Source organism: Branchiostoma lanceolatum, chromosome 5 (assembly GCF_035083965.1).
Source record: "Branchiostoma lanceolatum isolate klBraLanc5 chromosome 5, klBraLanc5.hap2, whole genome shotgun sequence".
NCBI classification, from domain to species: Eukaryota; Metazoa; Chordata; class Leptocardii; order Amphioxiformes; family Branchiostomatidae; genus Branchiostoma; species Branchiostoma lanceolatum.
The window spans coordinates 25159207-25171846 of record NC_089726.1 but is presented as its reverse complement, the minus strand read 5'-3'; the positions used below and the strand labels follow the sequence as shown (position 1 = coordinate 25171846).

The 12640-nt window shown below is 39.8% G+C and overlaps 1 protein-coding gene and 2 long non-coding RNA genes across 4 annotated transcripts in view; 2 read left to right on the top strand and 1 right to left on the bottom strand.

Moving 5' to 3' along the window:
• Positions 1-405: 405 nt before the first annotated feature.
• Positions 406-2293, bottom strand: LOC136435831 (uncharacterized). The gene is made up of 2 exons (XR_010755955.1): positions 843-2293; positions 406-525 (listed from the first exon to the last, which is right to left on the bottom strand). It is a non-coding gene; the product is annotated as an uncharacterized lncRNA (long non-coding RNA).
• A 457-nt stretch (positions 2294-2750) lies between these two features.
• LOC136435829 (carbohydrate sulfotransferase 15-like) overlaps positions 2751-12640 on the top strand; it is a 54556-nt gene continuing 44666 nt past the window's right edge. The window contains exon 1 of one of the 2 annotated variants that reach the window (XM_066429543.1): positions 2751-3031. Coding sequence is in view for 1 of the 2 variants with exons in the window: in XM_066429542.1 (XP_066285639.1) it covers positions 5546-5812 (267 nt within the window). In the remaining variant the exon portion in view is untranslated. Of the gene's footprint in view, positions 3032-5383; positions 5813-12640 lie in introns of those variants that run through there. The other variant, XM_066429542.1, reaches the window with a different exon arrangement.
• Positions 9236-11252, top strand: LOC136434285 (uncharacterized). The gene is made up of 2 exons (XR_010755724.1): positions 9236-10311; positions 10739-11252. It is a non-coding gene; the product is annotated as an uncharacterized lncRNA (long non-coding RNA).

Sequence of the window (12640 nt, the reverse complement as noted above, 5' to 3'; positions counted from 1 at the left end):
GAGGTGAGAGCGTAATGTTTTCGGTCAATGTTAAAGCGGTAGGCGCCGCATAGCTTTCCCTTGTCGGTTGGCATCAGCGCCCAGTTTCTGACAAGCAGCCGATGCAAGTGTAAAACAAGGTTCATATATCTGTGACAGGGTTCCCACTGTATTGACTGCATGCATAACAGCTGCATGGTATTTAGTAACTAAGAATTAAAATGCATCCTTTAACTTCCCTGTTCACTTTCAAGTTAGGCTGCACCAAGTAATTTTTATGGATGACGTCCTTTGGAGACCCTAAATCTAATGCGAGAGCAAGACAAAAAAAAAAAATAAGGGCCGAAAAAAACAAGATGCCTAGATTTGAAATTTAATAGTCGACGACACATCTTAGGACACAAATTGAATGAGAGAACACAGTGCAACAACTAACAATTCGTTTATTCATCATGAAAACAGCAATAATTTGAATAAATAAGTTGAAGTTGAACAGCAGTTGTTGTCCTGTCCTGTTTCTTTCCATATCCCATTGATTTTGCAGGCCTGCAGAAACATAGTATATCAAAAAGGCAAAGTTAGTTGCTGATTAACTCTTAGCATGCATTACTACATTTCTACCTAACAAATACTAATGAATAATAGCAATAATTCAAGAGCCAAATATGGACCAAAAATAATAGAAATTAAAAAAAAACACATATTTCCCCAACAAGTATGAATAACCAGAAACGAATAAATGATCATTATCCATGCAGAATACATGAATGCATTCATCTAACACTCCCCCTTCCCAGATTTTTATTTTTTTTTCGTACATTGTACTTGATCCAAAACAGACAAAAGAACGGAACTTTTCATACCACAAAAAAACAGACTTGGGCCTAGGAGCTTCAGTTGTGGCAGCTGTCTTGTCGACCTCCATGCGGATGAAACACCCGAACTACTTGGTTGCCTGCCCCACCTGCAGGCCGGAGTAAACTTCAATGCCTCTCCCAATCTTCTCGTCATTGCAGAAGAAATGCACTGTAGCTGATCTTGATAAGACGTGCTTAAAGTTATACGCCCGAAACTCACTCGCCGCTACAAGTCTCTCGTACAGTTGCGCGAACGTCAGCTCTCCCTGACCGTTATCGAGAGCGTACCAATCAACAACAACGTTGCCGCCTTTTTTCACTTTTATGCTCACATATTTAGCGACCGAACCCACATGCTCTGTAGAATTATGCATTTCTCGTGACGAGTTTTGAGTCTTACGATTTGCGGCACTGTCGTAACTCTTTGGTCATAGTTACAGGAAGCAGAATTTCTTGGGTTTTTTTCTGGGAACAGACCAAAATCAATGCGCACGTGGACGTCATCCATAAAGATTACTTGGTGCAGCCTTAACCAGTTTCACACACCAGTAACTGAAGATACGAAACGCTAGCGTACTTTGTAGTAGTCAGCATGTGGAACAAGCTTCCTCTCCTTGAGTGCCCGATCTATTTTCTTTTTAAATTCGTTTTGGTTCTGAGCATGCATTCAACCAATACAGCGGAAAACCTGTCCCAGATATACGTACCCTGCTTTACACGTGCCATTTCTGCCCCGCCAACGCTGTTTTTGACGGAGGTGCTCTAAATAGAACAGGGAGTTCTATGGATCTTCTATTCGTTCGATATGGTATTCGACAGGATCGGTGTATTGTGTATGCATGATAGAAAGGAGCCTCAAATTGTCGAAACAAAGACAAAACACGAAACAATCAGCGTCGCGCATCACCTGAGAATTACAGCAATCTAACTTATGTAGCCCCCACCCCAAATGCAGGGGGTAGGGAAAACCAAGAGAGAATTTGTAATTTTGCAAGATCTAAACAGATAAATATACTTCTATATTAAGTAGATATGATGCCCAATGCTTAGGTGATCTAACAGCACATTAGTTGCAATGATTACACAAGATATTGCAGAAATTGAGAGGGCTTACTTCCCAGCTGACAAAAAGGCGATCATGGTCAAAAATGACCGACGGAGGCCATAAATATAACCTTTATAATAATAATGGCCTCTTGTGAAAAAAACTTGTGAGTGTGGTTTGCAATCCATGCTGGATATACATGTATTTGGCTTTATTTGAACTGCTCAAGGGCAAGACCGCAATTATATTATTGCTACAAACTATACACTTGATGATGATACACATTGATGACCGGTTGTTTTGGTGCATAGTGGATAGCTTTGAAATGTGCCGGGGAGGGGGCAAATTAATTGCAATAGTCTGTGTTAAAATAAAACAAACTTGTGTAGTCTGTTGTGGTTTCACATCGGAGACTTCAGAGTCGAACAAGTAAATAACGCGCATTTCTACGTACTGTTAACCCGTAGACACGGAAGTTTATTGTTGTACAAGCGTGCATCTCAAATAAAACATTGAATAATTACAACAAAAGACTTGACGAGCACGTGGTATTTCACGTGGTCAGCCAATTGCAATTCTCATAGTATATGCTCTGAAAAGAACAGCCAATCAACGCCCGTGTCACTTTTTTTTCAAATCTTTTAGTTGGTACACGTATCCCAGATGAGCCCGACTTAGTGTGTGGACTAGCCCGGGTCCCAGTCTCTACGGGTCGGCTTGGGTGTGTTTTACCAGGCCCAGTCTACTAAATTGACCCGTCTTAGCTGATCATGACATTTCACAGCCACCGTAGTTTTGCCACCATGGGAGGGAGCTAAGTACCCTCGGGGCGGGCTAAGCTGTCTGGGTGGACGGGCATTACTCCCGGCGCCGCAGAGAAACCGGGGTGGACTAGCCTGGAAACCATAGCATCGGGAGCTCCGCGGTATCTCTGTGGCACTGGTAGTGATACCCGCTCGCCCAGTGAGAATTCCGCGCACGGGACGATTTTACGGGCTTGGATCAATAAGCTCGGTCTACGGAGAAGCAAAACTGACAGAAAGTGGCAGTGCATAGCAGTCTAAGCCGTTCCGTGGAGACTGCTGTCCAGGCTATCTGTGGATATGTGTTCTCCGCACCCTGTTCCCTCTGCCAGGAATAGGCCGATGTAGTAGGTATCCTTCCATCTTTACAGATGATGGTAGCACTCTGGTTTCGGCAGCTTCTCATGTGTTTCGACAACATTTTTTTTTTACATTTTTCCTAGGGATGACGTTAACCATAATTTTGCATTGAAAGTGCGTGGAGCTATCGGGAATACGTCAGAGCAGCTTGTATGAATCGTGGGCGGTAGAGCGGCACTTCCAAATAGGGATTTTTACATTTTTCCTAAGGGTGACCATGGTTTTGTATTAGAAGTGCGTGGGTACTATTGGGATTATGTTAGAGCAGCTTGTAAGAATCGTGGGCGGTAGAGTGGCCCTTCCAAATAGACATTTTTACATTTTTCTTAGCGGTGACGTTAAACATGCTTATGCATTGAAAGTGCGTAGAGCCAGCCAGCTCCATGGAGGTAGAAAAAATCTGCCGAAGGGCTACACTTATCGGCTCCATGGAGCTCTTAGTGCAGCTACTATTGAGACGATATGCGTTTTGTACGATGATTTTTTTTGTGTGTGCGCCCCGAAAATCCTGCAAATTCCGACAACACAAAATGTCGAATATTTTTCTTTTGAATAAGTTATTATGACCACCATGTACTTAAGATTAAACCACATACGACCGTACGGGGACCCCAGGCGTGTTTTAATGTGGGCCATATCAACATTTTTCGTCGGATCCTTCCATGAGTTTGTTTATGCATATGTCTTACAATTTGTACCGAGATAGGCCGATTTTTGCGGAAGTAATATACTATAAAGTGTGCATGTTGTCCGCTGAAGTCAAAACGGACCCGAGATGATTTTGCATAGTTTATTACATAATTTGAAAAAAAATTCCTGTCAAATGACAGAAAATTGTTATTATTGCCATTATAGCAGCACTTTATTGTTGCTTAGTAAAGTATGATATCGACATTTTCAGAATAAAGGTAATATTTGTTGTAAAATGTGATTTTTGATAATTTTGAATAAATCATGATAATGAGACAAATGGGTATTAATTGTTTACCCTTGCAGCATCTCCATAACAGATTAATTGAACAATATATTAACAGAAATCACATACATTGCCGATAGAAAATATTTTTTTGATGAAAATTGACCAGGGTATAATTATGTGTGTGATTATATAGCAGATTATGACTAATTAGATCAAATATTCTTGACTTTTCACATAAATTCTATTTTTCATAAATCTATAACATTGTTATGCTATCAAAATACATTTTGGAGCGATATTATTGCTGTAAAATGACAGAGCACTGGAACTGTCGAAATGAGGCGAGTATTGTAAATTTTCAAAGGAAAATGCGTGTTCTCATTTTCTGCATAAATTTTGATAATGAGCATTAATCATCAACACTGATACTTGTCGAAATATTCTCCACGGATTATTGAAACAGTATAAGTGTGTAGAGTCCATAAATATACCCCGGATCCGAATGGTATGACCCGGGGGTCAGAGGTGAAATAGCACATGTACCGAGGGCCAGATGCCTTACAAATATACACAAGAGTTCCGTTGAATCCTCGTCCCGGCTCCTCCTTGGGTCGGCCTGTAAGTGGTAACTTACAAGTGCAATAACTACAAAAAGATCCACCAGAAATATACTCAGGGGTCAAAGCAAAATGGGGTCCGTTAAGACCCAATACGGCCAGATTCGTCGCAAAAATGAGTCGATTCAAAGGTGAATGTCCCACAGATGATAAATCAATTCAATATAGAACTCTGCTTCGTGAAAACCCTTAAGCCGGCGTCACAATTCATGCGAGCGTCGGCCGAATTTGTAGATCGCCCGAAGCTCGCCGAATTTCAAAATCGTCCGAGCGTCGACCGTATTTTCCAGTGAAAATCTCGGGCGACGTCCGTCGACCACTAAAAACTAAAAATCCCCCATGAGATTGTACCATCTCTTGGACATTGACGAAGTCAGTGTCTACTAACCTGGTAAAAGGCCAATATTTGGATTAACTTTTATTTCTAAAAATCGCCCGAAGCCCGCGTATTCGACAAGACGTCGGTCGTACTTTGGCCGAAAATATATGAAGCTCGCCAACACGTCGGCCGAGCTGAATTTCTTATTTGTGACGGGGGCTTTAGGAAATGATGTTTCAAAGACCATTTCCTACCTATCGCTCGCTACGCTCGAATCGTCTGTATGTTCCTTTTTATTCTTTTTTTAGAACTCTTTATTAATGTTCACAATGCTATAGGCATCTTATCAGCAACCTTGCTTGTCATTGGACGTGCCCATGTGAGGCTGACGACAAACCGATACATCTCCGACATGCACGGGAATTTACATTTCCGATATGTACCCGGCAAAAACCCGACCTCCCCTAGCAAAGTTCCTCTAGACCTCTAATAGGTCCGTTACAAGACCACAGTAACACTTGTACATATATATATGAAGATTAGCTTACCCTTGAATGTGGAGTGGAGTCTTAATTTAATTATTTCCTCCCATTTTCCATTCAACTAAGTTCAGTTGATATTATTTTGTAGGCTGAACAGGATCAAAATGTCTTCACATAAACAAAGCTGTTTATTTAGGATTTTCAAACTAAAGTTTGTGTCAGGTACATGTTTTTCGCTACTGATGTTAATTCTTCTGTTAAACATCCACTTGGAAGTATTCCAAGGAGAGAATGTAACTTGGACTGCAGCAAACTGGTGGTCATTTGGAAAGGAGGCTGCAGACACAGAAAAGGGAAAAGAGACTGGACCGAAACACAAGGATTCCATCGGATTTAATATGACCAATATACTAATGCTTAAATATCCAGAGGTAAGAATTCCATTTTTTTTAAATCTGTCTAAACCATAAATTTCAATGCACAGAGAATGGCTTGCGCCCCCTGAATTATTTGCAGAGGTTAATCTAAACTAAGGAACGGTTGAACAACAAGGTATGTACATTATTCGAACAAACAGAGCAGCCGTAAGTTGTGCTAGTAGCAGACCTAGTAAGCAACTGAATCATAAAAAAGGCATAATGGTAGGACGTAAGAATTACTTTCTCAACCATTCAGTCCTAGATTTTGGCATGTTGAGCGCCTTGTTTTTCCCTAACTGTCTGACTATGAGTGTTTTTGAGTGACCCATGTTCACACTCAGTGAAGCTATTGAAGCTGTGGAGGCAGCCGAGACAGGAAAGGATTGGGGGCTTTGAAAGTGGCCTCATTCCCTCAGTTGGGGACAAATCAATAATAAAACCAATCCCAAAATCGTAAAAGAAAGACCCTAATGTCCCCCTAAACTGTCGTGGAATAAGTTTAATGAGTACCGTGTATAAGCTTTATTCCTCTTATCTCAGTAACAGACTAACCTAGCATTTAGAGTGTTCAAACTTACTGGAAGATGAGCAGAACTGTTTTCGTAAAGCTAGGGCCTGTATCGATATGCTTCTGCATGTGAAATTCCTGCTTATTTGCACTTATTATCCAACTAAAGTTCGGATTTGATACTTATGCTCATCCACTTTTTGTATGTAGTATGTTTATTTATTTACCCAACCTTGTGTATATTCTGCTTTTAGTCGATTATGTTAATTCCTGTTCTTCTGATCTTTTGTGTATGCAATGAATGTAATCTAATATGGTTTCTTATAAGCCCGCATTGGATGGGCGCATAATTTCGCAAGACACGTTGATAAAGTTTTAATTCATTTATTCATTTTTATACAATTATCATACCTATAAGTATAATATTTATAGAATCATACCAGCTATTGAATATCCGTTTTAAGGCTTTGTGCCTTCTTTAGTTGCCATTCGGTTGTCCTCAGAAGTAGGTAATTTCTATTTTTTGACGAAACATTCTATTTTTACCATCATCCAATATGAAAAATAGAAAAAAGCAGAACAGTTATCTGATTCCTGTTCAGACCGGGCTTGACGTTAGATAAGGTTGAAAACGTTCATTTGAATTTTATTCATTGAAGAAACAGGTATTTGACGAATCTGAATGGGAAAAAGCCTGTTTACACATTGGCTAATTAAATTATAAAATTCCATTGTCTTCCCATACTACTACAACATATTTTATAAGATAGACTTATTAGCCAAATAGAATGTACCAGTCTTTGTACCAGTGAATGCCATACTTTGTACCTTGTAGAATTGTTTTGCAAAAAGGTTATTATGATGTAATTGATGTAAATAAAATAGATTGGTTTAGCACGAAAACCTAAAATTACACTGTTAAACCGAAATTAGCATCTTTTTTCAAATATACCTGAATATGGTTAATCGTAACTAGTTCAGCTGTTCTTGTGCCTGGAAGTAGATCATATTTTACAAACGTGCAGATATCAAAATTTTGCGCTGTTTGAAGCTTTGCAAATGTCAAAGCAGGATGTCATTTATATTTAATTTGCTCCTGACATAAGTCGTACTTGGGGTAACTTGGCTTTGCAAACATGCATCTTAAAGCTAACATCATTGTGTATGACGAAGTAATGCAAATACAACATTTGGACTTACAAACCCTTAACCCTCATCTGGACGTATAGGGTTCGTTTGGACCCCAGGCGCGTATTGATGTGTGCCATATCAATATTTTTTTCCGAGATTAGCCCATGTATTAATAATGCACCCGAGATGACTTTGCTTTGTTTATTACGTACTATGAAAGATTCCTGTCCAATAACAGACATTTGTTATCATTAATATCATAAGTTGTTATTCCGTGAAAATGTAAGATACTGGCTTTTTACGAATTCTTACATGTAAAATGCAAGTGTAAAATGTAATTTTTTTCTTTTGCATAAATTATGACAATGAGACAAATAAGTACTAAAGTTTTACTTCAAAATGTAATAGATTTATAGATCAGTATATCAACAGGAATCACAAAAATAACAATCAGAAAAGATCTTCAGAATAAAAAATGACGAAAGTCTATGTGTGTATCTAGAGGGCAGACTATAAAGCATAATGTATATGTTTTTCTACATAAATTATTTTTTCCTTATTTGGTAACATTCTTATAATTTCAGTGTGGTTTTGAAAGCACTGAAACTGTTAAGTGGAGCATTGTAGATTTTTAAAGGAAGCTGCGGGTTCTCCTCATTTTCCGCATAAATTATGATAATTAGCATTAGTTGTTGACGCAAAAGTCTTCAAAATATATTCGCCATAGACTATTAAAACAAGTTAGATTCAACAATTAGAAACTTGTCTATTAAAAATATATTTATGAGCATAACAACATGGTGTCCAACGAATCGTATATTTTGGCCTCTAATTCCCTGGCAAGGATATGTGAATTGCCTTTTTCCCAGCCCTCAGACCTATCTATAAAGATGTTACAAATAATGGTTAATAATGGTAAGAAATTGTAATAATTGTAAATAATGGTAGAATGCTTTTACCATTATTCAGAAACTGTTGCAAATATCATATTCTACGTCATGAATATTTCTAAGGTTTTAGAAAACTTGAGATAGATTTTTAAAGTTGAAATCACATTCAAAGGATTTTAAAAGTATCAAATCTCTTACGCAAATAATCACAATAAATTGAAAATATTTCTAAATTATGACAATAACACCCCTTGCGGTGACTTGGAATGGACACTATTTGACAAAGAACTTCCGACAGACTTGCAACTTAAAACTGGTTAAATTACACTGAACGGCCTGTCACACCTAACCTTTGCACACAGCTGCCAACATATTTATCTTATCAATTTATGCGTTAAACGGATGATCACAATCATTGGAAAATCCTTATAAGTTATGGGACAGTGCCTATGTCACTCCGTTCTATCCTGATAACCGTTCTCATATCAACATCTCTTAATGACCGTAGACATTCCATAACTACAACCCCCATACTCATCCAAGCCGTCACAACCTATACCGATCCCATTCCGATCCCATTCCCATCCCATTCCCATCTCATCCTAATCAGCACCTTTTCGGACGGATGACAGAAAACCACAGTAAACCCCAAGCCCATAATCATAGAAGAAGTTTCTATTTACACAAGCTTGGAATAAAACCGATATAAAACAAATAAACTGCATAACGCTGCCTTACAATGTTCTTGCCGTAATGCTAAGTGTACTCTTTGTACAACATTCTTACCTCGAACAAAACGAATCGTCTATCACCCATCCTAATCATCTGCTCAGACGGGTATAGGCACAAACACCCAATTTGCATTTGAATCTGCCTTAAATCTCCTTCTACTGACTAGGTGAAAACCCCAAACCTATTCCTGTCATCAGAGGGTCACACCTTCGTTTAATTTTGCCTTGAGGATGATGAAAATAACTAAATCCAAACCCGTATCTCATCATGGTGTGATATTGTGTCTCCAAAACTAGCACTGCACGAAATGGCCACGTATCCTGACGGATCCGACGTATCCGAAATCGGGCCGCATGGCGTTTCCGAGCGAATCTGGACAAATCCCAGTTCACTGATCGGATACCGAGGTCAACGCAGATCCGACCAATTCCGACGTCATATTCCTCCGAATCCGTGATGCGCCTCGGATACCCGAAAATATTTGCATGGATCTCTCGTTTTTTTTAAAATATTTGGAATGTTCGGATTGTTTGTATGTCGGTAATTGCTTCGGATCCTGACAAATAAATGCACACTGCACAACATGATCTCAGATCCTGACGAATCCAGCAGATCCGGAATCGCACACTATAGCAGACACGGAACGTTTCCGATTGGATCTGATGCACCTCAGATCCAACAATTCCGGCGCCGTATACGTCTGGATCATTCATACGTTTCGGGTACAGGTACGGAACGTTTCCGAGCAAATTCAGACAAATACCAGGAACACCTCAGATCCAGCAATTCCGATGCCGTTTACGTCTGGATCCGTGATACATTTCGGATACAGATACAATATCTACTCGGATCTTTCATTTTTAATGTATTTTCCAATATGTTAGAAGTTCAGATGATTTGCAAGTCATGAGCTGTCTCGGATTCTGACGTATACGGAACACGGATTCGTGTCGGATATCCAAATTACCCACAAGACACTTCTGGGCGCGACAAACGTTAACGTTTTTTCGGTTAACAGCACAGACAAGAACGGCGTTTCATCACCTTCTGTGCTTAACATGGTATCGCCAGAGTCTGCCATGGTCAACCAGTGATTTTTGAGTGGCTTGAGAGTCGAAGGGAATTCGGTGTAAACTCAAACGCACGGAATGGCGACGTTGTCTTCTTCGTGCATGCAATATTCGTCGCCCCACTCCCCCTTTGTAAAGCTGGTAGGGAGTTGATTCGTCATATAGATGGACTGCCCTTTGGTAAGTACAAATTGAAAAATTCCTGTTTCTAACTAGTTTTAACGTCAGTTATCCTCCCATAAGAATTCTCCAGCCGACCTGCCCTTTTACGGCGTTGGGATCTAGGAAATTTAAAATTTCAATTTGTTCATTCTTGCCAATGGTCAGCAGACATGTGTGTTTGGTTAACGTTTCGAATACAAAATAGCAAGCAGTTGAGGGAAAGATAATTAAAGATATCCTGTAATGGAAGGGAAGAAAATGTCATAAGTATTTGTCCCACAAAGATACCACAGTTTTCGGATAGTGAACTAGAACTTATGAGGAGGCAGTAGTGTGCTTCAGTGATTATTGCATTCAGTTATAGCTGTTCATGTTTGATCAATATCATATATGTTCCTTAAATACGTGAATTGATATTTATTCATCATTTGGTTTTATCATATAGGAACTGGTTCCAAGCTGAGTCCAACATGCAGATACAGAAGAAATCAGCCTTGCCTGTACCTTACCAAGAGTGCATGAAAGAAGTGAACTCAGATGAAGTCAGAAAATGTGGAGAGGACGATTATACACATGCAGTTCCACGGCATATGCTACTTACGTTTAAAATGTGGCGTGTCATCATGGGAGTTTTTTAGACGGTATAATACTTTCTATTTCCAACCTCTGTATTTGAAATAATTTTATCTGATGGCTTTTAGACGAAGAGCTGGCCACAAATAAGGCTTTTATTACTTTAGTAGAATATTTAGAACATAATTTGGTCCAAGGGCACTATACAGCAGTAAATATTATCACAATGTTGTGATGGTGTTAGTTGTAATACATTTCATAATTTTTCAGAACATTGTGCTTGCACAAACCCAATTTACCGACATTAACCTGCATATGTAGTGGTGCTTTGAGTATGTGGATGTCCCTCAGCCTGTCTCAAATGAAATGGATTATTTAGCCACATAGTACTTCCGTATTGTATCGTATTTGATAATTTTTAAACTTAGAAAAGCATTATGTTGAAATATGAAATAATGTTACATATAGGGTTTCCAAAACCTCCTGTCATTCAAAATGATGTTTTGGGTATAGTTAAATTAGGAATGCAAGCATTTAGTCGGATCCGTTACGGATTCGTTGTTGGGTCCGCCTGTATCCCTCAGTATTCACCATTTTCTTCATAATACAGAAAAATCCCTGTACGTATCCGTCAGGATCTGTGGCATTTCCGTACAGTTTACGGCTTCGTATTCGTCGAAAATACCTTATTTTCGGATTCCTCCGGAAATATTCCATATCCCGGTGTGGAAATAGTCAGATCCGTTAACTCGGATCCACCTGTATCCGTCAGTATCCGTCAGTATCCGACGTAAATACAAAAAAATCCCTGTACATATCCGTCAGGATCTATGGCATTTCCGTACAGTGTACGGCTCCGTATTCGTCGAAAATACCTTATTTCGGATTCCTCCGGAAATATTCCATATCCCGGTGCGGAAAAAGTCGGATCCGTTACGTCGAATCCGCCGGTATCCGTCAGTATCCGTCAGTATCCGACAAAAATACAGAAAAATCCCGGTACGTATACGCCGGGAAATGAGGCCATTTCGTGCAGTGTAGGAGCTGCTAATTCCAAACCAAAATGCATTTTAGTTCAGCAAAGAAGATACAGTTGGGTTTATGGCAAGGGAATCGTCCTCCAACACGTCAACCGTTCCTTACCGACAAGGCTTGAAAACCGCGTGAGACTAAAGCCTACCTTACCTCTGATATTTCCTCGAATGAGCAAGTCTGGTAAGCGCTGTCCTGTTCGAAGCCTCGTTGAAACTCGAACAAATATTTTGATCATCGAAATTGACCACAATCCCTCAGTGGAAGAGACCATTACCACCGTCGCGATTCATCCCATTATCGGAAAGTAGCTCTTCACCTAAGCGTACCTCTCCTACCTGTCAAACGCCTAAGCCACCACTGCAAGAATTGGCCTCGAATCCTGGAGGATCCGCGACGGATCCGGAATCGGGCATCATGGTAGATACTGACGTTTCCGAGCGAATCCGGACAAATCCTAGTTCACTGCTCGGATGGCAAGGTGCACCGCAGATCCGACCGATTCCGGCGCCGTATACGTCTGGATCCGTGATGCGCCTCGGATACCCAAAGATAACTGCGCAAATTATTCGTTTTTAAATATTTGCCACTGTCTTAAATGTTCGGATTGTTTGGTTGTCGGTAGTAACTTCGGAACCTGACGAAAAGATACACCCGATGCACTGTATGATCTCCAATCCTGACGAATCTAGAAGATCCGGTATCGTGCATCATATCGGATACGGAACGTTTCCAAGCAAAT